General features: G+C 34.4%; 2 protein-coding genes and 1 pseudogene across 5 annotated transcripts; 1 reads left to right on the forward strand and 2 right to left on the reverse strand.

The window, feature by feature from the left end:
* Nucleotides 1-870: 870 nt before the first annotated feature.
* On the reverse strand, nucleotides 871-3710 carry LOC107633389 (uncharacterized). 3 transcript variants are annotated; one of them, XM_016337027.3, is made up of 6 exons: nucleotides 3295-3710; nucleotides 3086-3212; nucleotides 2128-2479; nucleotides 1475-1973; nucleotides 1351-1397; nucleotides 871-1267 (listed from the first exon to the last, which is right to left on the reverse strand). In XM_016337027.3, exons 1-6 carry the CDS (start codon nucleotides 3335-3337, stop codon nucleotides 1220-1222), a joined length of 1116 nt encoding a protein of 371 aa, XP_016192513.1. In that variant the 5' UTR covers nucleotides 3338-3710; the 3' UTR covers nucleotides 871-1219. The 3 variants fall into 3 exon arrangements, with proteins under 3 accessions (XP_016192513.1, XP_016192519.1, XP_020979255.1); XM_016337033.3 differs by having other exon boundaries at nucleotides 3307-3457; XM_021123596.2 differs by having other exon boundaries at nucleotides 1032-1267; nucleotides 1351-1388; nucleotides 3295-3457.
* Nucleotides 3711-5192: 1482 nt separating this feature from the next.
* IQD31 (IQ-domain 31) lies at nucleotides 5193-11077 on the forward strand. Of its 2 annotated transcripts, XM_016337011.3 has the most exons (9): nucleotides 5193-5380; nucleotides 5490-5614; nucleotides 5723-5762; nucleotides 7127-7224; nucleotides 7452-7709; nucleotides 8123-8311; nucleotides 8855-8929; nucleotides 9461-10547; nucleotides 10783-11077. In XM_016337011.3, the coding sequence occupies exons 4-9, from the start codon at nucleotides 7141-7143 to the stop codon at nucleotides 10812-10814; spliced, it is 1725 nt and encodes a 574-aa protein (XP_016192497.1). In that variant the 5' UTR covers nucleotides 5193-5380; nucleotides 5490-5614; nucleotides 5723-5762; nucleotides 7127-7140; the 3' UTR covers nucleotides 10815-11077. The 2 variants fall into 2 exon arrangements, with proteins under 2 accessions (XP_016192497.1, XP_016192504.1); XM_016337018.3 differs by lacking the exon at nucleotides 5193-5380 and having other exon boundaries at nucleotides 5484-5614; nucleotides 5723-5822.
* A 5002-nt stretch (nucleotides 11078-16079) lies between these two features.
* On the reverse strand, nucleotides 16080-23965 carry LOC148578260 (GDP-fucose transporter 1 pseudogene; annotated as a pseudogene).
* Between the last annotated feature and the right edge of the window lie 2406 nt (nucleotides 23966-26371).

Here is a 26371-nt window from a genome sequence, read left to right on the forward strand (position 1 = left end):
GTTTGCTTACTTGCAAGACTCTTCCCATTACACGTTGTGCATGGCTTTCGGCATGTAATATCATGATGCTTTACCCAATATTCATTTTCTTGTTTTCAAATATTATATAATTAGATAGTTGTTTACTGAATTCTGAATTACCCCATATCTGACTATCTTTAATTATATCTGTTCCTAAAAACTATAATACTCTTATTTTTTGATAAAGTATATTTTAAAAATATTTTTAAAAGTTATTTTGTTTTAATTTTATATCAGAAGTTTTCAATTTAAATTAGATATCCTTGGCCACTAATTTCAAAAAATTTAAGACTAGTTCAATAATATTTTTATAAGAACAATTTTCAACATAAGTAAATTAGATATAGTTGTCATATGTATAATTGTTATATTGTTGGATTGGTTTTAAATTTTTTGAAAATTTATTTGGATTATATTTAAAGCAAATTAAAAACTTTTAGAAAATAATTTAAATTTTGGAGATAAAAAATATACTTTAAAAGATATTTGCTATTCATATTTTTCCAATTAAAAGATAAACTGAATTACCCCACATCTGACCATCTTTAATTATATCTGATCCTAAACTCATGCAATTTACGTTGTTAGCTAAACTCGTGCAATGTAATAACATATTTCAACATTTTTGCTATTCATATTTTTCTAGCGTTTTAGTACTACAAAAAACACACATGCTCAAACTTTTGGATAAAAAATTTAAGAAAATTCATCTCATGTTCTTATGTGAACAAGAAGCTAATTTAAATATGCTCTAAAGCAAATTACCGAAAATGATAAAAAAGCAATTTCTCGTACTGAAAAGTCGCCAAAAAAAAAAAAAAAAAAAAGAAAGCTCAATTAAAACCCATATTTAATAATGAAAGTGAAAGAGATATTTACTTAGTTGGTCAAGCATATAAAACAAATATTTCATTCATAAAAGATACATATTTTATGTCAATGAAATCTATTTGCCTTAACAAAATATAATGAAATCACTATAAACAAACCATAACATTTACTACACAGCTTGGTTTGAGAACTATATTATAGGACACAAGCACAAAGTATGCCCAACATCAAAATGAGAAGAAATATGCAACCATTAAAAACACCAGAAATCCATTTCATCTGCACTTCCTACTAAAAGCAACCTCTAGAAGAGAACACTGCAGACAGACTTGAAGTTTGTGAATGACAAAGTTCAGCAGAAGCTGTGTTACACGACTTCTTCTGTCAAACTGATCCCTTCATTGGCCCCAACATCCTATGAGAGAAGAGCAACATGTCAGAGCCATACTTTTTCCTACTGAAACTTTATAAGAGCACTTTATACAGCCACCTGCTTACCATGTTTTCTTTGTTTCCAAGTATATTATCTTCCGTAGCTGAAGGAACTATGAAAATCAAACATAAGTGTTACAAGTAACTAACCGGAATTATTGGTATAAAATAGATACTATTGCAATCTTACCCTCTTCAGCATCAGATTTCTTTCCATCTTTCTTCACATCACCCTTCTCTATTTTACCTTGGTTCTTACTTTGTTTCTCTGATTTCTGAACTGATCTACGGTTTCCGATGGTAGCAGACTTTGAATTTGCAGAGTACATTCTGAGACTCTCTCTCAACCGGGATCCTGAAGTGCCCTTTTGATTAGTTTCCTTCTTGGTTGATTCTGTTGCAGTAACAGGAGTGAGGTGAGCAGAATCAGTGTCCAAGCACTTCGGTTTCAGTTTTCTAGTGGCCATGGACGAAGAGGAAGTGCAGTGCACTTCATCATCAGATGATCTGGGCCCATCTGGCACCTGAGAAATAGACTCAGACACCTGTGATTGTGATTGCAATTGCAATTGCTCTAGATTTTCTGCAATCTTATAGCTTCCAAACAATTCCTTCACTTCTTCTCCAAGATCAGCAAGTTGATTTCGTTGCACATAGGATTTCAGCTCATCTTGAATCCGCTGGAAAGGCTAAAAACAAATGAAAGAGACATGTTCCGTAAACACAAGTCAACTACTCTATGACCATCTAGTGTATGATCTCTATTTTGTCTGGTAAAAAATAAATAGGGAGAATTCAAACATGCTGTGAAAAGAATTGATGTGTGTTCCAAGCATAGCTTACTTCACATCCTGCCTCCAAGGCCAGTTTGAAGAATCCAAACGAGAGTGAGTGCTTGGCAGCATTTTCAGAGAGCTTGATCTGATTTAACCAATATGAAGCCGAGGTCAGAAGATTGAATTTGATTCTGCTTGATGTTTTGGAGATGTCAGAAGAGGGTGTCTGGCTTCTGCTCTGAGTCTTTGTTCTCGTCTCCGATATTGGGGTGACGCTGCCAACCACCTTTGGGCCCGGAGTTGAAACTGATTTTGCAGGAATAGACTGCCTTCGTGGCGGTTTGGCACTACTGGACTTTTCCTTCCCAGAGAAATCCAGAACACCAACACTTTTACTCACATTGGGAGTGATTCTCCCTCTGAAGATGAAATAAGATCTCTCTTTAAAATAGATATATAGTCATTATACATATCCATATACATACGTATACTATACAATAGATACATTTACATTATCACAATTCAAAATAAGACATGTACTTGTTACTTAAGTATAATTTACATGAGGACAATGTGCATGTGATATGTCTATACGATAAGAGTAAGGAAAAAATTCCTCAAAATTTTAAAAAAGAGGGAATTGGCAATACAAATAACCAAGCAATTAATATAATAACATACTTAATGTTGGAGTTAGTACACAGAGATTTGATAATCATAAACATAATCATAATAAATTTAAAGATTAAATATAACTGATCATGAGTTAGTACACTTTTTTTTGTCCCGAAGTACAAACATGTTCCAGACAGATTATTACTATTATATTAATATTTTATTATTCTAGCAAATGCTTCAGTAATTTCGCACAACAAAGTTCCACAAGTTCTTAATATAAGAAGTTAGATCCGTACAATCTTTGTTTCAAACACTTCGCTTCATTTTACACACTCTAATCCCATAGTTCCAAAGGTGAAACCTAACAAAGACATAACTAAGTAAATTCAAAAAATGAAAGAAAGTACCTCTTAGTGTTAGATTCAGAAGAGTTGGAGCGATCGAGTGCACCTGGCTGCTTCTGTTCCTTGGATTTGATAGAGGAACGCAGTGCGTATCGCTGAAGCTTTGGCCTCAGCGAACCAGAGTTCCCCGCTGAACAAGAAGCACATACAGTTATTGTAATTACACACTATCTATGCATGCATATTAGAAGCAAAATTCAATTCAATTGTACCAGAAACACCACCAGAGGGTTGTTCCTTGATTGGTTCTTCCATGGAATCGAATTGAGTTCGGAGCACCACAGACAAAGCAAACGGTTATTTTGTGTATGAGATTGAGAGGTTGTAACTGCTCTGCTACGAGTCTTCGTGTTTGAGTTTGGTTTTTTGGATGAATAAAAATATAAAATACGACGAAGCGCGTTCGAAGAGGGTTTTATAAGGCTGTGTGGTCTGTGGTGTTGACAAGTGTCCTTCTGAGGCGGGAGAAACCAAAACTCAAAATTGCCCAACGGAAACACCACTCTCAGCGAACGGCAAACTGCTAAAGAAAACGGGGCCATCCTTGATGCTGACGTGGAAGCTCTTTTGTCAGTTGGGTCATGGTTGTGTTTATTGGACATTTGGACAATAAACTAAATCAATTCTTATATTATTATTTTTTAGTGTAAATTCATTTTTTATCCTATAAAATCTTGTACCTTGTATTTAATATTTTCTTTCTTTTCTTTTTTTATTCTTTATTTTGAAAAGCAAAGTCAAGATTATTAGTGGGGACTGGGGAGCCGGAGATGGAGGGAGGGGACCCCGTTGGGCCCGGCATCATGAGGCTCCTTTGCTGTTGGCATTTCAAATTTCAAACTCAAGTGAGCCGTTATTTCTTCTTATAATTTCGTGTTCCGTTCCGTTTTAGGGCCCCTTTCGTTGGTAAAAAATTGCTTTACAATTTTACAGAGAGAGATAATGCAATAGTGTCACTTGGCCCATACTTCTTCGGTTCTTCCCACTAACGGATAGCCGGATTGGATTCCAGGCTCACTCTTATGATTGATCTGAACTGTTAACTACCACAAGTCCACAACATTATATTGTGGACCCAAAACTATAAACTTAAAGAAGGGGGGAAGAGAAACGAAAGAGAAAGAAAAAGAAAAAGAAGAGAAAGGGCCGGGGGGGGGGGGGTGGTGTTAAATACTTAAACATACAAGATCATTCCTTTTTGAAAGAATTCTTATCATTTAACTTTTAGGTCCATTACAAAATTAAAACATTTAGATAAAAAAATGGTTCAAATAAATTAATTTTTTAATATACTTAAAAAAAGATAATTATTTTAGAAAGGAGGAAGTAACTTATAGTATAATACATTTAATTTCTTAACTAAATCTTAATTTGTAATTTCAACTTATTTAATTAATAATTGGAAATAACTTATGAATTGATTTCTAGGTTCTAGCTGAATATGAAAATACAAAATAGACATGATATATCAATGTATTGAATGAGCATGAACATGTTAATGACAATTATGTAGGTAAAAAGTAGTTAAATAAATAAGTTGTAGATGTGTAGTAGTAGTAATAGCAAGTGCCAGAATGGATCTTTTCAATTTTTTGTTTTACTTAAGATAATAAAATATGATTTTTTATTATATATTTTATAAGTGAGATAAAAAACATAAAAAAATATTAAAAAAATTAAAGATTATATTTTATTCTTTTAATTAAAAAGAAATTGAGAAAATCTATTTTAGCAAAGTTAAGTGCCGACTGGAGAGTAGGAAAGCTATAAAGTATAAACAGTACACACTACACACTACAATAGAATGGCACCACTTGATTACACATATTTACATCCTCTGCGTTTGTCTTTGTCCTGACGCAATAACGAGGGAGAGCGGTAGGAGAGACCCTCGTGCCAGCGTGGCTCCCATTGCATGCACCACGCAAACCACTACACCAAACGCCACGCGCCCAGTGTTTGCCTCCTTGATCCTCCTCCCGAATCAACGGCTCACATTTCTCAACACTGGAAACGTGCCGCCGCGCGTGCTATCCAGATTAAGTCCCGACGGTGATGCAGTCATTTCGCAATGCTTTGGAATAAAGATTTTAAAGGAGCCGGAAGGAACACTTGCTTTTGAAGTAACTGCACCCTCGACTACCAAAAACAAACCACCCCCCAAATTTTAAAATCACCCCCACTTCCTTTCTTTTCACGTGCCATCGAATCTACCACTAGCTTTCCTACTCACCCTTCCATCAAACCGTGGATCTCACATCAACGTTCAGAACCCGAATCAAGTCATCGCATCGAACGGTAAGGAGCAAGATTGTCGCGTGAGCGTGAAACACACATACTCCTCCCCACAAATTATCCAATCTTTTTATCTCCAGTTTTTTTTTTTCTTTTAACAAATTTTTTCCAGTCTTCCAGCTAGCACACTTCACAGAACAACCAAACAAAGCAACCACAAAATTGATGCAGCTTTAGGAATTAGGATCAACCTCTCTCCCTCACTCTCTTTCTTTCTCTCTCTCCCCAGTCGTCAGTGTATGTTAAATATTTTCCTCATATATAAAAAAATTTGAGAAGAAAATAATTGAGTAATTTTTATATTTGTAATCTGATAGGTTGGTTGGTTGTGTGTGTGGTTGACAGGGATGGTAGATTTGAAGTGAAGAGGTTCCACATTGGTCAGGTAAAACACTCAGATCTAATCTCACTCTTTTTTTCTGGCCAGCTCCAACTTCACACACTGGTTTGTGAACTTGTGGATTAAGCAGTGTTCTATATCTGTTAGCTCTTGCTTTCTTCAGATCTTGTTTGTTCCAATATACTTTCTTTGTGAATTTTCAACTTTGTTTTGAGCTACCGATTTCTTTGGATGTCTGTCACGTTTCATATTTTACATTCTCCAATCTCCGTTGTTGTTGCATTCCTTGTTGAATTTTCTATTTTTATTTTTATTTTTTTTATGATTTGCTGCTTGGAAATTCCGTCAAGTTGCTGTGGGAGGTTGGGAGATTGAACCTGAATTCGACTTGCAAACTTGTTTGATAGTTTCATCATTTCATTTCCATTATGCTATGACTGTCGGTGATGGCACTTTTTTTTTTCCTTTTATCTTTTTTTTGTTTAAATTTGTGGTAGAGGTGTTTTCGGTGAAGGTTATTACTAGAAGAGTTAATGTGTGACGGTGCATCATGTCGAAACTTGAAAAATAAAAAAACGATGCGTTTTCTTTTTTGCTTTGCGGTGATGATGTATTATTGCATAGGATAAAAAGATGCTTGTTAGTTGTTACTAATTGTACATGATGTTGTCTCTTTTTGGTGTTTTTAGCTGATTGCGCCATTATTTCCTTGTGTACATGGTCTGCAAGCCTTTACTCTTTTTTAACTCTTATTAGTAGCCTAAGTCTTCTTTTGCTTTTGAGGTGATTATCGTCTTACGTTGTTGAGATTTGTAGGATTAGCAAAAATAATTATTCTCTTGTGTTTTGATTATTCATTATTTTCCTTTGTTATGTCATTCATTAAAGACTATTTATTTATTACCAAGATCACTTAAGCCAGAAGTTACCTTCTAGTATAGAAGTTACCTTCTTAGCATAATTTTAAATTAAATGAGATGCCATCATCAGATATACTTTGATAAATGGATGCAATCGTGCAAATAGTGTTCCTTTATAAAATTTGTCTATTTGATATTTCTCATAAGGCATTTATTAATCTTATGAATTTAATGAGCTCTACTTCTTGAAGTATAACATTTTGCAGGGTTTTTTTACATTTTGGATTTTTACCCTCCCAGTTCCTATATATGCTTCGCCACCTAAAGGGACTATCAGTTGACTGCACTTTTTAAGTGAACTAACTAAAGTCACTGAATTTGGTGATCTTGTTAAGCTGGCATCTTTCTTGATTTCTTCTGGATGAAGTTTTTTTTTTTTTTTTTTTTTTCTGTGTTGCTTAATTTGTTTGAGTTTTAATATGATTATGTGAAGTTATTATCAGGAGGATCAATTTAAAGTCCAGGTTCACTTTTTTTGCCTCTTTACAGGCCCTGGTCTTACAATGGGGAAGTCACCAGGAAAATGGATCAAAACTGTATTGTTTGGGAAGAAGTCATCGAAATCAAATATTTCAAAAGGAAGAGAGGTAATAGTATGATAGTTAAAACTTAAAACAATAGTTAATACAGCACCTTGTCTATATTTTATGTTAGGATTATGCATAGGAATGGAAACTAGGAATCATGGCTATTGCGTATTTTTTGAAAAGTATCATTGTTTCACTTAATTTTCTCAAGAAAAGTGATCTATTTTGATATTAGCTTTCTCCTTTGTAATGAGACTCCTGATTTAGATTCCTATAATTTCATTCAGAAGCTTGTTAATCAAAAGGAAGGAGTGGTGACTTCCAAGGTATCAGAAACTGATTTGTCTTTAGATCCAACCCCCAATACCGTGGCCAAAAATGAGGAAGAGCTGGTGCTGGAGAATAATGAGTCAGAAACTGTTTTAAATGAAAATCAAGAAATAAACACAGTGGGATCTGTTCTCCAAGATTCACCACCTGATCCAGAGAAAATAAAGCTGGAGGAAGCAGCAACAAAGGCACAGGCTGCTTTCAGGGGTTACTTGGTAAGTGACTCATTTAGTTACTGTTAGAATCCATAGAACTTGTTAATGTCTTCGTCCTCCCTTTTGATCTGAAACGCAGTCAGGTTTAGTTGTCAATTTAATGTCACTCTTACGTTTATGGTCTGTAAAATAAAAGTTATAATTACTTTCTTCATATTTCAATAATTCTTAACTGTATCTTTCATGGAGTCCAATGCTCCCTGGTTCCCATTGTTGTGACACTCGTGGCAGAATTCCATATTTCATAAAAATATTTGTTGCTGTCTTTAGTTTTCTGCTGCTTGTCTCCAATAATTGAAAAACATGTACTTGAAAGAGTTGTCATGGATCAGGGTTTGATTGTGTGAGTTCTTGTAAATTGTTGTATTTCATAGTTGATATTATGTCTTCTAACGGAAACATCTTTCATGAAGGCACGAAGGGCATTTAGGGCCCTAAAAGGCATAATAAGGTTGCAAGCACTTATTCGTGGGCACCTTGTTAGGAGACAAGCTGTGGCTACATTATGCTGTATGTATGGCATTGTCAAGTTACAAGCACTTGTTCGTGGCAGAAGAGTCAGACAGTCTGTTGTTGGGTTTGAAATCCAAGAGAAGTCTCCGGTAATGTTCAAGAACTAAATTCTTATCATATCTTTTATATTTCTATTCGTGCTCTTCTGATTTTTTTCCCCTGTGGTGTAAAGTGTGCAATTGTATGACTGAGGAGGGCACTTTGGGAACCGAGATTTGGTTTGTTAACTTGGTCAAAGTAGAGTTAAATGGTTCCATTAAAATATGAAGTTTTTGGCTGCTGAACGTCCAAATTGAGGACTCACTGGGCAAATAAATTGGATTATTTTGAACTATTTACTAATTCAAGAATAAAGGCTACATTTTCTTTCTTAATTAGAAGTTGGTTTATCATATACATTATTAGGGTTTGTCTTCAACAACCTAACTTTTGTAACCCGCTTACTTAAAGGTCAAATATTAATGAGTGGACAAACTCTATTTAATTTATCAAAGGATATGTGAAATTTGTAGGTATTGTTAGGTAGCTTCAAGTTTCTATGTATTAAATCTGTAGAGATAGAAGGGAAAGATTGCAAGTATGCTATTTTATTTAACTGCTAACAATTTCCTTCTCAACTACTTGTGCCTTAGGATGGCAAACCTGTCAAGCCAATTGCTGTACCTGCAAAAATTACAAATCTGTCAGCCAATGCTTTCATCCGAAAGGTAACTTACATTGTACCATGTATGATAAATTTTTTTTATTCAAAGTTTGCTTACTTATTGTGGATACACTGTATTGTAGCATGTATCTTTTATTGTAAACGTGACAAGAGTTTGATTGAAACTAGAATTCAACTGTAGGATGAATGGCCTATAATTGTATTTGGTTCTGTAATATTAATTATTGACACCAGACTGTAGGTCCTAACCTCTAATTGAATGGGAGCTACTTATTATCTACTAATTTGTTTAAGGAAAGCATTTCGCGGTACTGATTGGATGGGTAAAAGGTACTGATTACCCATGATGTAATCACGTACGAGTTGTAGGAATTCATATCATCAAGATAAATATGATTGCCTATCTTAAAGTGATGTGTTTCTATTTGTACCATCTCTTATTAACAATATTTCTTCATCTCAAATTTGAAAAAGGGGTCTTCTGTTGCTGCATCATGTAACTCTAAGCTCTTGCAATTTTCTTTTTGATATGTCCATTATGTTGAGCATGTTAAACGTTGGTATGTTGTTTCAGCGTCTTGCTTCATCAACTACTATAATGGCCCTGCATTTGCAATATGTTCCTGGAGATCCAAATTCAGTTCTAAGCTGGTTGGAGCGCTGGTCAGCAACTAACTTTTGGAAACCAGTCCCCCAACCAAAGAAAATTCGAGACACTAAGCACCAGAGAAAGCAGGGTACTATTTCAGTGGGAGAAGCTCCATTGAGCAAGTCAAGACGTACCACCCGGAAGGTTCCTGCTGCAAGTTTTGACCCTGCCCCAGTGCAAGCAAATCCTGAACTTGAGAAGCCAAAACGAAGCTTGAGGAAAATTTCAAGCCAGCCCTCAGATACTCTGCAGGAAAACCCACAAAGTGAGCTTGAAAAGGTAAAGCGTAACTTGAGAAAGGTTCACAACCCAGTTGTTGAGAATGCTGTTGTCCCAGAAGTAGAACCCGAGGCCCCAAAGCAACATTTGGAAAAGGGGGCATTTACCCCAGTGCATGGTGTTTCGGAACAAGGGATAACTAGTTCTGATGAGAAGAATAACAAAGAACCAACTTTAACCATTTCCAATGTGCCCGATGCAGAACCTGCTATAAATTATATTAGTAAGGAGGTGTCTGATATGCCAAGCCATTATCAAGTGGTTGTGCAACCAAAGCCTTTGACCGAGATTATAAGTAAAGATGAAAACATTGCTGAAGATGAAGTGAAAACAGAGCCAAAAGATTTACCAGAGACTAGTTGCAAGGTTGAAAATTCTCACATAACAAATGGAGATTTGAGTCACAAGGAAGATCCTGTGGGAACTGAAAACCAGAAGCCGAACAGAAAGGCCTCAAATGTAGTGAAGCAAGAGCGTGCTGAGAATGGTTTACAGAACAGTCCAACTTTACCAAGTTACATGGCAGCAACTGAATCTGCCAAGGCAAAGTTGAGGGCTCAAGGATCCCCACGATTAGGACACGATGGAAGTGAGAGAAACAATGTTGCTCGGAGACATTCTCTGCCATCTTCAACTAACACCAAAATTAGCTCACAGTCACCTAGGACACAGAGACCAGTCCAATCAGGTGGCAAAGGAAGCAACAAACCTGTACCTTCTAGAGACGGCAATGGTATGTTATAGTTCTTTACTATATGGTGATTCTAAAATGACTATTAACTGAATTGTCATGGAATTGACCAAATCATTCGATGCAAAAATATGTTAAAGAGTTTTCTGTGTCTTAATAGCTTATTGTATATTGCAGATTCCAAGACAGTACAGGTCCTTTTACTTCAATTGGTTATGTTTTGTTTTGGCCATTGTCTTATAATATGATACCTTTAACTAGCTTGGTCATCTTGCAGGAAAGGTAATTCAAGCAGAATGGAGGAGGTGATTTGTGGAACGATTGGTTTTCAGAGTTGAACATAGAAGAACTTGAAACTTATTTGAGATTTATGTATCATGAAATTTGACATTGTTAAATTTATATAGGGACTTTATAGTAGGTGTGTTTGATGAGGTTTATTTCTTCATTTGCTGCATTTTGGGCGTTTGAGGGTGATTTGTACATTATAGGTCTCTTTAGATTTTGCATGATGCAACTACAAATACCCAAATCTAAAACTTGTTTGTTATCGTCATGATTTATAAGCTGTCCATAATGTGTCTGTTGACTGTTATTTTCCATCTTCAAAAGTGTGTACGTGCTTTTCAACCTGCGTATGGGCTTATGCGAAATTTAATGTTTATTTTTTTGGCCATTGAAAGTAAGAGCCTCTACTATTGTTGACTTCCCTTTTGAAGAAAGATGGTTTTGTTTAACATAAATATACTCTTTTTGAGTTAGAATCAAGTATAAATTAAGATCAAATTGGACTCAGTTATTGAGGTCAAAATTTTATGTCAAGTTTGATGCCTTGATGGATCAGTTTAGCATATCTTGAAATGAGTTGAGTTGAGTTGAAAATGATTTACCAGCCCATTGCTCAGTTACTACTGTATCGAGTAAGTAGTAACAGATGTGACCCCCTCCTCCCTCATTGGATTTTGCTAAAAATGCCACATTTTTCTGATGGTATTTTTAAAGGATTTAGTTAAAAGTCTTAAAAATGTGTTTTTAAAATAATAATATATATTAAGATTATTAATTAATTTTTTTTGTGAAAAACATATAATTTTAAATTTTTAGTTAAATTACTGAGAGTACTTTTAATGTTTAAAGACATTTAATATTTTAGTTAAATTGTACTTAAAATATATAAAGTTCTTATGAAAAATAAGAAGACAGTTAAAAGGGAGGGAAACAATAATGGACAAATTTTCTACCCCAAAAAAAAACCCCACCACACAAAAGGAAATGGAAAAGATAGTCTGTTCTCTGTTGAGTTTGAGATAATACTTTTTGTTTTTGTTTTTATATTTTTTCAGTTATTTTTTAAAGGTTTGTAAACCAATCTAGCTTTAGAGAGTTGTCAACTGTTTAATTTGCTTGGCTTCCCATTTCGGTGAGTTAAGCCCCACATTAGTCCTTGAAATTTACAAGATGTACCGATTTAGTTCTAGGATACCAATTGCTATAATTTTGTCTCCCAATTTTAAAAAAGTGTACCATATTAGTTCCCAATATATTTTTCATAATCAGAACTTAACATCGTTAATAACGTGGCCTAACCCTTGTCACGTGGGACATGTGAACAGCTAGCTGAGATAGATTAAAAGTATAGTACTAATTTGGTCATTTTTTTCTTTTTACAACCTAAACCACAAAACGTTCTTTCCAATCTTCTTCTACTTCTTCTCATTGTTCTTCCTCTCAGTTGTGCATCGTTGCAGGTTTGGAAAGATGTGGTGTGAATTTTTTGTATGGGCTGCCAATGGATAAAAACTGGTAGGTGAAAATGAAAGTATAAATTCTACAAAAAAGAGTTGACCAAGTTAGGCTAAATTTTGTCCGAAGCTGAATTGAGAACTCAAAAATTATACATTCAATTGTTACTTTTAGATGTGTTTGTAATATCAGTGGCTGCTATGATGTTTTTGAAGGCTTAGATAGAATTTAGTGTGATAATGAAAGCAATATATGATGTATGAAAGAAAAATCATCTGGCTTCTTATTGACCATTGCCAGAGTAGGACAAACATGATGACATGGTATCCCTACAGATTGAGAGTTTAGTTAATAAACTAAACTAAGCTATTATAAACAAAATGCTATTTATGAATTAATAATAGTGAACATTGTATTAAAAAGATAATCTGTTAGCATCTAGATTTGGCAGGTACATAGTTCTTCACCAAGTCAACCACTATATTTGTTAGGTATTCATGGACCTCAAACTTCTCATAAACATCATCTCCAGTCCATATTGATAGCCAATTCTTTGATTCTTTTCTAATCTCATCCAACCTACTCTGAATTACAGGTGGTAGTCTCCCTATGTGGTTGGCATGCTTAAATTTATTTTTTGCTATGGATCTCATAACAAACATTCTTACTTCTTTAGAAGAATGATGATTGACTTGGCCCATGTTTCTTTGATTCGTACATTAAAGTCCTGGCACGCATTGTTACAAATGTTGTCTAGTTTTGCATTATAGCGGAAGGTTGACTTTGTCCAAGACTTCCTAAACCATTTGTTGAGGTAATTCCATGCATTTTCATTGAGCTTCTTTATCTTATTCATGTCAGAAAAATCTTAGTGTGTGGTTGACCCTGCACATTCTTGTAGCAAACCCCTCAGCTCCATTCTCATCTTTCTAAAAAAAATTTTCATGATGGAATATTATGTCCATCAATACCTCTATATGCATCATTGAAAGTTTATAGGTACCATTAGCATAACATATTAATTAATCCAGAGACATTCACACACAATTCGTAGCATATTCACAAAAAACACAGAACCCTAAATAGACAATGCAGAAAGAATAATGTTCTACCCATCATTAGGCCACACATAAATCTTCCAGAAAATATCTCATTGATTAAGAATAAAAACAGAGTCCAGATAAAAATTCTTGCACAGTTGCACCCATCATTAGAAGAACCAAACCATACCCTAATAGAGACTCAGGTTAAAAAAAATCAGAATCAAAGTGAACAAAACAAAAAAGGATCATCCAATAACATATATACATTGCGAAAAAAATCCCAAAAAAAAAAATTTTTTTCGTCACTAACCTCGATGAGTAAACGAAGAACCATTTCGCCTGTTCTCAGCCACCACGCTTGCCTATAAACACTTCGTGATAAACAAAACGTCACCACAAACACTCAATTTTTCGGCAATCTTTACTGCGTTTGACTCATGGAAGAGATTTTTTTTTTTTTTTTTTTGATTGAAGCTCAGTGGAGTAGGAGAAGACAGAGCGATTAAAAGAGAGGGATGTAACGTTTAAGTACGGGAAAGATCTCAAACGACCGTTTAGCTATGTCTAACGTGGCAAGAATTAGGCCACATCACTAAGGGTGTTGAATTCTAGTGACGAAAAAATATACGAAGAATTAATATGATGCATTTTTTTGAATTTAGGGGATCAAATTATAACAATTGGAATCTGACTAAATCGATGCCACTTGCCAAACTCAGAGACCAGGGACAAATTTATGTATTAAGGTGTGAGGATAAATATTCATACAGTTTAAAAATTTATTGAGTAGTATATAACAATAATAATTATTCAGCTCCATTAAACTAATTAATTTGGTCTATTAGAATTTTTTCATTCAATTTTTAGTATTTGATAGTTAACTCAAAAATTTTATTTTAAATATATATTTTTATGATTAATTCTCGAATTTAAATAAAATTGATGTTTTTTATTAAAAATAGTTTGAGACTTAAAAGAATATTGTCTATTCACGACTGCTTCTTTTTTTAAAGTTAGCTTTAATTTTATTGTAACAATTACATCACTTGAAAGAATTTTAATTTCTAACTTATAAATATTATAAAGAGTCAATTTTATAATCGTAAGAGAGATAAATTTTTAAATAATTATTTAATAACATATATATAAAGAGAGATATTTAATTATATTAACAATGAAAAAATTATTTAATTTTTTTTAAAATATAAAACTTAGAATAATTGAATTCTAAAATATATGTTATTATTTAAATTACTATTTTAGTGTTTTAATTTGTTAGTTAGATATTTTAAAAATTAATCATATTTTATAATAGTAAAATATAATGATAAACATTAGATTTAATTTTTCTATTAATTTTTATAATTTTATCAAATTTTTACTTATGTCCTTGTAATTTAAAAGTTTGTAATTATGTTAGGTTACTGTATTAGATAAAAATCTACAATTAGATTTTTTTTAATTTTTTTAACATTTATTTTTATATTTAATATAATGTAGGATAAATTATAAATATTTTAGAAACAAAATATTTTAAAATTAGTGTATATTTTCTAAAATATAACAACTACAAAGATCTAATTAAAATTCTTTTTTATCTAATATAATGATTTAATTATAAACTTTTATACTATAAGAATTTAACTAAAAAATTAGTAAAGTATAAAAATTAATAAAATACTGAAATCAAAAAATTATTATTATTTTATATATATTGTGCCTCTACTATTAAAATTTTTGAATTCGTTACTGTATGAGATTAAAGTAGGATTTAACTCCATTTTGTTTTTGTTAGGATTTGGTTGAATTAGTCCCACATTACTTAGGATAGCAAATGGAGTGGGTGGCCTAGGCTATAAATATGAGGCTAAGTTCTCCATATTTTTTGCACCAGTCGGAAACACTTAAAGCTTGTATCTGACTTTTCTTTTCCTCTATACTCTTTGATTAGAGAGTGTTGTGAGGTGTAGTTAAATATTTGCTTTGAGAGTGTGGGTGTACTGAGGTGCCGGTGTTAGAGAGAAAGAAGTCTATGTGTTGTAACAATTTTCACATAGTGATATTCTCTGGTTGTCATTTGACAACGGCTGTGATTTTTTCTCCAATAATTAAAGTTTTCACGTTAAATTCTTGTATTGTGATTGTGTCTATTTTATTTCTCTATAAAAAATATTTTTTCAAGGAAAAATTGTGTATTATTCCCAACAGTTTTATCATGACATTTGACTATTTGAGTAGTTTTGCTGCAGATCGTTTGAGACACTTCAAAATTCTTCTATGGAGTTATCCCTTCATTAAAACTCCATTCGGAAAATGTACTCCAAAAAATGGTACACAAGGCAACGAAACACAAGTTGCGCGAGTCTAACGTGAATTAATCAAGTACGAAAACTAAAATTGTGACTTAATGGCCCACAGATTCCAATTTTCAAGTTTACTACTATATATACACGGGGTAATGAACGTAAATATATAAAATTTGAATAAACTATTATTTATACCCATAAATTTTATAAATATTTATAAAAGATTGATTCTGTATGATAAAAATATTTAAACTTTAATATTTTATTAATTTTTTAATAAAATTTTTAAATTATCTTCATATTTTATTTTTTTATTTTAAATTCTAAACTTTCACATAACCCTCACCACCATCAACATCTTTTTTTATCGTTACCGCCTCTCCTCCTCTCCATTGTCACCACTACCAGCATTATTATCATCACCCTTTATTATTATAATCTTTTTTTTTGTTAAAAATTTTTTTGAGTAGTTGTGAGCTCAGCTATAAGTAACTAAGCATAATTAAAAGAGCACTGGGATAAAACAACCACCTGGAATCGGATCTCAGAGCATCGAAAACTTTAAGATTCTCACCGATAAAGAATCAGAACAAGGATGCAATCGTGAGAGACAACAAATTGTTGCACAAAACAAAATCCCAAGTGTTCAACCCTAGATTCATGACCATGGCTGGATGTAAAGTTTTTCAGTGGTGATTGTGACAAGATAAGAAAAAGTCCAAGAATAAACAGTGAGGGTAAAAATAGAATCAGTGGTGCGATATACCCCAGTGTCGATGAGGATAACGACGAGGGAGAAAAATGTGAGCTTGGAGGGGGCAAGGCTAGTGGCAGAAGATAGTGTCCACAAGGATGAGGAGGAGAGGGATAAGAGATCGAAACATTGGCGTGGTGGAGAAGGTTGGTGTTGGTGAAGATGGCGAGAAGAAGACAAGTGCGGCGGAGAAGAAGCGTTTGGCAGTGTCGATAGTGAAAGGGTCGTAGTGGAGGAACCCTAATTTTACGAGAAGGTAGACGCCGAGAGCGAAAGTAAGGTTAAGAGGCCAGGGTAGTTGAATTGGGTGATGGCGTACTTGTTGATGATGGTGAGGAGACTGGAGTAGAGTGCATAACCGACTATAAGAAAAGGGGATTCTGTGGAGAGGGGGAGGCAGTAGTAATCAGGAAGGTGTTAATGGTGGTGAGGGTTGTGAAGGTTTGGAATTTAGGAGAGAAGATAAAGGGTGGGGATAATTTGGAAATTTTATTAAAAAGTAAAAAAAAAGTTAGGGTTTGGATACTTTTGTCACATGAAATTCGTCTTTCATGGGTACAACCTTAGTTTTTTTATTTTATGGGTACTTTTATCAGTATTCACAAAGTTTATGGGTACAAATTATAGTTTATTCTATATTTTTTATAAATTTTTTAAATAAAATATACTTAACAATTTAGGCCCATTTTTTTCTATATGAAAAAATACGTGTTTTGTTGGAAATGAGCCTTTTAGTGTATATATCGGTGGGTAAACGTTATAGGTAGGGCAGGCCCAACATGCAAGATACGTGCTGAGTTACCACGTAGGAAGCATGGTGGACGCGTGTAAGGATCAGGGGCAACACGCACCCTGCATGTTGAACACGTGGCGAGCATCCAAGCAACACGCATAGTGCATGTTGTACACGTGTCAATTGTTGATTGAATGCGATTTCAACATGTAACCTGTGAGGTGGGTCCTTGGTGCGGAATTTACAATCTACAACTTACCGACAAGTGCATCGGGTTGTACCAAGTAATAATTCACGGTGAGTGAGTGTTGATCCCACAAGGATTAATGGACTAAGCAAGCAATGGTTGATTAGCTATTCTAGTTAGACAAATTAAATTCAGAGTTTTGATTGTCAAATAGCACAAAAAGTAATAAACTAAGAAAAGCGAATAGTAAATGGTTGAGAAAACAATATGAGAATGGAGTTAAGGCTTCGGAGATGTTTAAATGTCCGGATTAATATTCAATGTCAACTACCTTGATCATGCAATGATTAAGTTTATAGCAAACTCCAAGTGATTAAATTTCTATTCCTAGGCAATCCAATCTCCTCTAATCCAACCGACCGTCAATTCGTTGATCACTCAATTGTATTAGAGGGTTAAGTTTAAATTCTGATTTATAAGCCATAAAAACCCTAAGAACCCAAAAGCATGATGCAGTTATATGTCACGTACCACATTAAGTCCAGATAATTAAGGAGTTGTGAGAAATTGGTTTCAAGCTGTAATTCTAATAATATAACTTTTTTAAGATTCAAATAGAACTCAAGTTAGATTAGAGTTATTTTCCAATAATCATTAATCCTTAGGATGAAGAATGAAACCAATTCTTAAACAATAATCAATGCATTAATCAAGAGTAGAAGAACAAATAATTATTAATCCATTAAAGGAAATAGAGTTCCTAACCTTAACAATGGAGGTTTAGTTGCTCATAGTGTAGAAAACCCTAGCAGAGAAAAGTGTAAAAGTGCGAAATAAAAATTAGGAGGAGAGAAATCCCCGCAAGGACGAATCTCAATCCTATTTATAGTCTTAATTAAAATTGATTTGAAACTTAAATAAAACCTAACAAATCTTTTCTAATTGTTATTTGATTTGAAATCAAATCTTGAAACCTTCCGTTGATGCATTGTGCTCGCGTGGTCCCCATTTGTGTGCATGCTACCGGCACTAAACGCCGGTGACTGGGCATTTAGCGCCAACCAAGCAAAATGGCCTTGCACGTAAAATAAGTCTCTCAGTGCTAAACACTGGTGGCTAGGAATTTAGTGCTAGGTGTCCAGAATGGAATTGGCTTGTTAAGCTCTTGCAAACGTGCGTACGCTCAGCACATGTGTACACATGACTCCCTTTACTACTCCAGTGATACGTACGCATGATGCTCCTCTACTTCTTCATGCACTTTTCATCAGATCTTCATCCGAATGCTATCTGAAATCAATCAAAAGCCACAAAACTCAAAGTAGCATCAAATGGGGGATAATCTACTAAAATCCTCTAATAAATCAGCGGAATACCATATAAATCACATAGAAAAGACATCAATGATGCTCACGCATCAGTCCTCTGGCTATAAAAACCGAAGCGCGTTACCATTTTATTTCATTGCGAGAGAGGTGCCTTAGTGCATTGTTGGTGCGATAGAGGGTACTGCAAATATAGTAGTTTACCACAACGGTGAGATTATACGAAATACATATGAGGAGGTGAGCTTCGCATGTGTGAATTCATTTTCGTTTGTGGTTCCAGGCACCATAAACTGAAACTCGTTACCATTTTACTTCATTGCGAGAGAGGTGCCTTAGTGCATTGTTGGCAAGGACGGACCTATATAGTGCAATGAGGGGGCACTTGCCCCCACTCTCATTTTAATTTTTTTTTAAAAAAATATACATATATAATTGATAAACCCATATTTTATGATATATTTTGTGCCTAATTTAAGTGATTTATTCAATCCTTCACTCACTTATTCATATAAATTGCATGGTTTTACTTTCTCTTCCTTATTATGTGATGTATGTGAAAAACATGTTTCTTATGTTTTAAAAGTAATTATTTTAATTACCCTTTACTTCCATTTAATGCCGTGATTCGTGTGTTGAGTAGTTTCAGATCTTCTAAGGCAGGAATGACTTAAAGGATGGAAAGGAAACATACAAAAATGGAAGGAAAGCACAAAATGGAGTTTTTGAAAAAACTGGCAGTGACGCGATCGCATGGACGACGCGACTGCGTGCCAGCGCAAAATGGCAGTGACGCGACCGCGTGCTTGACGCGATCGCGCGCCTTAAGCGTCCGCATATGCATCCATTTAGAGGAGAGTCTCCAATTAGTTAGTATTCATGATTTAGATGTAGTTTTGAGGGAGAGGTTCTCTCCTCTCTCTTTTAGGATTTAGATTTAGAATTTTATTCGCTTTCAGGATTATCTCTTTCTATCAGGTTCAACATTCCCTTTTATTTATTTTCGATTTAATTTATGAACTCTTCTATGTTACAGATTACTCTTTGAATTTAATGTTATTGAGGTATTTCAGTTTATTATTGCTTTCTTTAATCTATATTACTGTTGCTTCCCATCTAAAGGCATTTTTATTCCAGTAGATTTACTTTTCCCTTTTTGGTCTTGGTTAAGAAATCAGTAACTCAGGAGTTATCAAACTCAAACATGATTGATAATTGTTATCTTTGCTAATTGAATTGAACTTCAATAATCCCAATCTTTCCTTAGGGATTAACTAGGATTTGAAGATCAAACTAATTAGTCACTTGACTTTTCTTTACTTTAAGTAAAGACTAACTGAGTGGAATTAAGATTCAATCTTCATCAACATTGATAAGGATAACTAGGATAGGACTTCTAATTTCTCATACCTTGCCAAAAGTTTATTTTACAGTTATTTATTTATTTTACAGTCTTTTACTTATTTCAATTGCAATTTAAATTACTTGTTCCTCATGTTAAAAACCCCAATTTACAATCTTCATAACCAATAATAAAAACATACTTCCCTGCAGTTCCTTTAGAAGATGACCCGAGGTTTAAATACTTCAGTTATCAATTTATTTAGGGGTTTGTTACTTGTGACAACCAAAACGTTTGTAAGAAAGGTTGATTGCTTGGTTTAGTAACTATACTTGTAACGAGAGTTTACTATAACTTCTAAACCATCAATCTTCAGTTCTTTCAATAATATGTCCCCATTTTAAATTTTAAATGACTTACTACAAATAAACTAAGTCCAATTATTTAAAGTCCAAAACCCATTTTATCTTTCTATCATTTTGACTATTAGTTAACCTAATCAAATTTAGTCTTCTCCCATTCTCAAATCTCAGCAGTCACCACTCCTTTATTCTCTTAAACCCTCTTCTTAGTTTTATATTTTTAACCTTCTTTTTCTATTCCTTATCTAGTGGTTATCTTCCCTTCATCAAAAGGTAAATTTTAATTCTCTATTTTTTTTATATAGCACTCTATGACTCTACGTATCTTTCAATTTCATTGTTTCTTTTTTTGATATTTTTAATTGCAAATTTTAATTCAAGCAATTATAGTTTAGGTATTAATATAATTTTTTATTCTCAATTTAGTGATCCTTATTATTTATTTGTTTATCTTTCATTCTATTTTATTATATGTAATTATGTTGCATATAAATTTCTAAAGTCAATTGATCAATTTACTAATTTAGAATATATGTTTTTTTTATTTTTAGAAATAGTAATAAAAAATATTTTAAAAAAAAGCTACCACTAAAATCTTAAGTCACTCCATTAGTTTCTTCTAATAAAAAGTTCTTAGAATTTAATGTAAAAAGTCTAGTAGCTGATCCTGGACAATAACCCAAAATTTTAAATTATGATCTAAATGACAGAGATGAAGTTAGACGAGCTTATTTGCAAAAAGGTCCATGTCAACCAACAAAACATGATTTTCCACAAACATATTTTAGGACTTCTCTTCGTAGATTTAATGTTGATTGATTTAATGAATTTGGCAATTGGTTAGAATATAGTATTTCAAAAGTTGTTAATGAAACAATTATTCAACATTTTCAAAATATGAAAACAAGAAGAAAAGTACCTTCAAGATTTGAAGATAAAAAAGTTAGCTGCTAATACAGTTGGGTCCAAAAATTACATTAGCAACAAGTTAGCTGATAAAAAATTACATTAGCAGCTGATAAAAAAAGTACCAACCCTCTTGGCAACAACCCCCTCCAATGCGCTATAACCAACAACCATTCTGTGATGCATACCAAGCCAATAGATATGGTGGACCCCCTTGTAATTACCAACAAGCCCCTCCATATGCTTATGAACTGCCTCCCCAACGTACCTTTGAACCACCATACTCACAAGCACCTTACCACCAAACACCCTTATATGACCCTAACCCACATCAACCACACCAACCACCATATGAACCACACCCAGAACCACCACCTCAATATTCACAACCTCCATTGGATAACAATACACTCATCTCTAACATCATTGGCCTCACCTCTACACTCCAAAATCTTATATCCCGCATGAACCAACCCTCTACCTCTAATATTCAACCCTCAAACTTTAGTGCGCTTCCTTTTCAACCACATAATAATCTTTTCATCCCATCACCACCCTCCATGGAAGAGCACCCACATCCATCAATCCAAGAGCAAGATGATCCCAGTTATGCTATTGATATGGAATAAGAAAGAAGGAATCATTTTCGCAAATCCATACTTCATAAGAAGCTAGATGAGGCCATACAGATGAAGGTAGTGGAGACCCTTGAAGTCGAAGGAGTGGTTGAAGAATTAGTGAAGGAGGAGCCTGATCTTGTCTTAGAGCAAGAGGTGGCCCAAAGGGTGAAGGTAGGAGAGACCCTTGAAGATGAAGGAATAGTTGAAAGGAGCTGTCATGGAAAGGAAATCATCAAGGATGAGTACGATTTTATACTAAAACAACTGAACAAAGCAGCAATTATTAAAGAGGAAAAAGTGGTTGAAGACTTGGAAGAGGTTGATCAAGAGATGGAGATTAAAGAAGAAGAAACACAACCTCCTATGCCCTTGGTGAGCAATAAAGAAGAGATTGAATTGGAGGAAAGCTACCAAGAGGACGAGGTTAAAACTGAAGAAGCTTCCAAAGAGGTGGAAGTTATCAAAGAAGAGCACAAGGGAGTGGAGCTTGAAATCACCTTGCCAAAGTTGTTGGAGACCTCTCCGCCTAAGTTACCATCATCCTTCACAACATTCAAGTGGGTAAAATTCATATCCCTTAGCTTTCTCATCCCACTTGAATATGGTTTACTTGAGACAGATGGTCAACTTAGAGCTCTTTGTGGCATTAAGAGTAAGAGGAAAGTGGTTAGTGGTAGGAGTTGCCCTGTAAGGTTCAATACGGTTGCACACTCCAAGTTGAAGTGCAAGTATTGGTGTAGAGCTCGATTGAATGGGTATAGGAAGCGAGCTCGATTGAATGGGTCTAGGAAGCTGTTTGGATGCCTTAGTGAGAATTCGGATTGCTTACCACCCGGATGGAATCATCATGATCCACTTGAAGACGGGTATAGAAACAAGATTTAGGATCCAGGAATATATGAGGATCAAATTTGGGAGCTCAAAGCTTGTGAAGAACTCCATCAAAGCTTGAAGAATTTACTTGGTATTGATAGAGCTTATTGGAAGTCCAAGCATTGGTGGAAGTTTCAAGATGAGTTCAAGCACAAGCCACCATGACAAGGAGCTCTCCAAATGTCCAACTTAAGGACTATAACTAAAAGTGCTAGGTGGGAGACAACCCACCATGGTATGATCATTCTTTTTCAGTCTTAGTTTTATTTTATTTTGTTTTATTCTTAGTTTTATTTTATTCTATTTTTCTTAGTGTTCATGCATATAGTCTGCATTTGCATCTGCATCTGCATAAAAAAAAGCACGCACGTGATGCGTAGGCGTCGCTGATGCGACCGCATCATAGGTGCATCATGAAGAAAAGAGAATTAGACAGAGAGTCACACGAAAGCGTGGCTGGAGGTGTGCCTTAGGCACAAACATGCCCACGCGTCCGCGTCACCCACGCGAACGCGTGGCCCTGTGAAATCGACGTAAATGGGTGTATGGCAATAAGTTATGATGGAGCGGGACTGGAACCATGCTAGAAGCACAAGCCCTACCACGCGAAAACGCGTGCCCCATGCGTCCGCATCATTTTTAAAAGAAAGGCCATTCACGCGATCGCGTCAACCACGCGATCACGTCACCCCAAATTTTTGGCAAAATGGGTTTGATACAGAGAGTTGCGCGAACGCATGGCTGCCCTCGCGCCATTCGCTTAAATCAAGTCATGCGACCGCGTGCCCCACGCGTCTGCGTCATATGCGACGCACAACTTATCCAGATCAGCCAAGATATCTTATCTTTTCTTCCCCAAATCCTAATTTCTTTCTTCTTCTTTCTTCTTTCTTTCTTTTCTTCTCCCCCTCTACTCTTCTATCCCTTTAATTTAATGCATTTATTTGTTCTTTTTTCTTCTCAATTTCATCTTAGCTTAATTCCTTTTGGTTTCTTTTTCAATCCTTTTTCATGCATTTTTATGTTGGTGTTGGAGTTTTATTTGGATAGTACCTTATTTTACTTGAGCCTGTGGCTATTCTGAGGAGAGATTTGACAATTGACATTTACATATGGCTCTCATATACATTTAGATTACATTAATTTTATCTCTATTTTAACTTGCACACCCAGTGTTTGTGAAAAAGCTTTTATGGCATTTTGAATCTTATCTTATTTTACTCTTTCACTTGCATACCTCTTTTTCACAACACTTGTGCTCCACATGTATTTGGGATTATCATTCACAATTGTCATCATTACATATGCTCTTTAATTTGGCACATTTATTACTTGATGCTTGAGCTATGCTTCTCATGCCTATTATTTGCATGTTTTTATCCTCTTGCATCTAATTATTTTGAATTGCCCTTTTTGATCTTTATCGTTGTCTTCCCTACATGTTGTAGCTACCATGTAGTTGGGCTATCATCTTTCCTTTGGCATTCCTTATCACTTGGAATTTCATCCCTTCCGGTCTTAGTTTTCTATATTTTACACTCTTCCTTTTTCTTCTTCCTTAGGCATGGGTACCAAGAAAGGAAAAGAGAAGGCCACTGACAAGACACCGACACGGAGAAGAACCAAGAGACCTCCAGCTAAGATGCCTCTATCTACAAGCGTCAGTTGTAGCAACTCGTCCACTTGTACATCTCAGCATGCACCGAGGACAGTGCAATCTTTAAGTGTGGGGAGGTCGATACCGACTTCCATGGGTTAGTTATTTCCTTCTCAACACCAATGTCTTATTTTCTTTATTAGTTTATTATTGCATTTACATGTTTGATTGCATGTTTATTTGATTTTGTGCATATTTTACCACTTGGTTGAAGTAATATTTTCTTTTTCAAAAAATTTTTATAGTATTTCACTAATTTAAATTGAAATTTTTTTTGTTAAATTTGTTTGAAGTTGTATTTGGAATATAGTTTAAAAAGCTAAGAACACACAACCCCGTGAGATTTGAGCTTAATTACATGGTTACACTATTTAACCATAATATTTTTTCTTATGTGTTTTCTTCTCTATGATTGCAATCTTTACTTTGTTCCATTCTATATGTCCACTATTTAGTGTATTTACATGCTTGCATATGATTGAGGCCATTATTTGTTATTAGCTCACTTATCCCAAATAAGCCTATCTTTTACATCACCCTTATTAGCCACCTTGAGCCTTTTTATCCCTATTTATTCTGTTCTATAACCACATCACTAGCCTTAAGCAGAAAAACAATTAAATATCCCAATTGAATCTTTGGTTAGTTTAAGATAAGGATTGTGTAACAATTAAGTGTGGGGAAACTGTGGGAACATGGGTTAATAAGGGAATGTGTTATGTTTCTACTTTGATAAAATATTGAAAATTTGGGTACCTACTCATGTGAGACCAGAAAAATTAAAAATCCATGTGCATTGATAAGTTATGTTTATTTTTCTTTTTTAAAAAAAAGAGAAAAAAATCCAAAAAAAGAAATTCAATAAATAAATAAATAAGGGGACAAAATTACCCCAATGTTAAGTTAATAAAAAAAAATCAATGCATGTGTGATACAAGTTAAGAGAAATGTTGATGCATGAGTAAGTGAAATATGCAAAAGAGGGAATTTTGGGTAGCAAGGTATGAATTTAAAAGTATATAGAGTATGTATATAGGTGAGAACTTAGGATAATCAAAGATTCAATTTATAGCTCACTTAGCCATATATATACCCTCACCTTTACCTTAGCCCCATTACAACCTTGAAAAGACCTCATGATATTTGCATTGATACACTAATTTTTTGTTGATTGGTTAGATGAAGAACAAAGTTTAGAAAGCATGGTTAGAGAAGAGTAGAGTGATTAACCCTAGACACTTGAGAGATTAGAGTGATATACACTACCAGTGAGGGTTCAATGCTTGATTCTATGTTCCCTGCTTTCACGAGCTATCTTCTTACAAGTTTACTTGTCTTTTATTGTATAATTTGAATTAGTGAAATCTGATTTATGTTTGTCTTGAAGAGCTTATTTACTTTTAACCAAGTAGATAGAAACATCTTAGCATGTAGTTGCATTCATATAGATAGGTTGCATTTCAAACATTCTACCATTCCTCTTCACTCCCTTATAGCTTCTCTTGAGCTTAGCATGAGGACATGCTAATGTTTAAGTGTGGGGAGGTTGATAAACCACTATTTTATGGTTTATCTTGTGCTCAATTGAGTGGATTTTATCAATCTTTCATACACTTGTTCATACAAAATGCATGTTTTACATTCCCCTTCCTGATTTTGTGCTATGATTGAAAATATGCTTCTTTGGCCTTATATTTGCTAATATTAATCTTCTCTTATTACCATTTGATGCCTTGATATGTGCGTTAAGTGATTTCAGAGATTACAGGACAGGAATGACTCAGAGGATGGAAAGGAAGCATGCAAAAGTAGAAGGAATACAAGAAATTAAAGGAACTGCAAAGCTGTCAGCCTGACCCTCTCGCACTAAATCGATCATAACTTGAGCTATAGAGGTCCAAATGATGCGGTTCCAGTTTTGTTAGAAAGCTAACGTCCGGGGCTTTGAAATGATATATAATTTTCCATAGTTTCCTTGACGATAAGTGACGCGAACGCGTGCTCTACGTGGACGC

Source organism: Arachis ipaensis, chromosome B1 (assembly GCF_059453495.1).
Source record: "Arachis ipaensis isolate K30076 ecotype BB chromosome B1, ASM5945349v1, whole genome shotgun sequence".
In the NCBI taxonomy this organism is placed as follows: domain Eukaryota; kingdom Viridiplantae; phylum Streptophyta; class Magnoliopsida; order Fabales; family Fabaceae; genus Arachis; species Arachis ipaensis.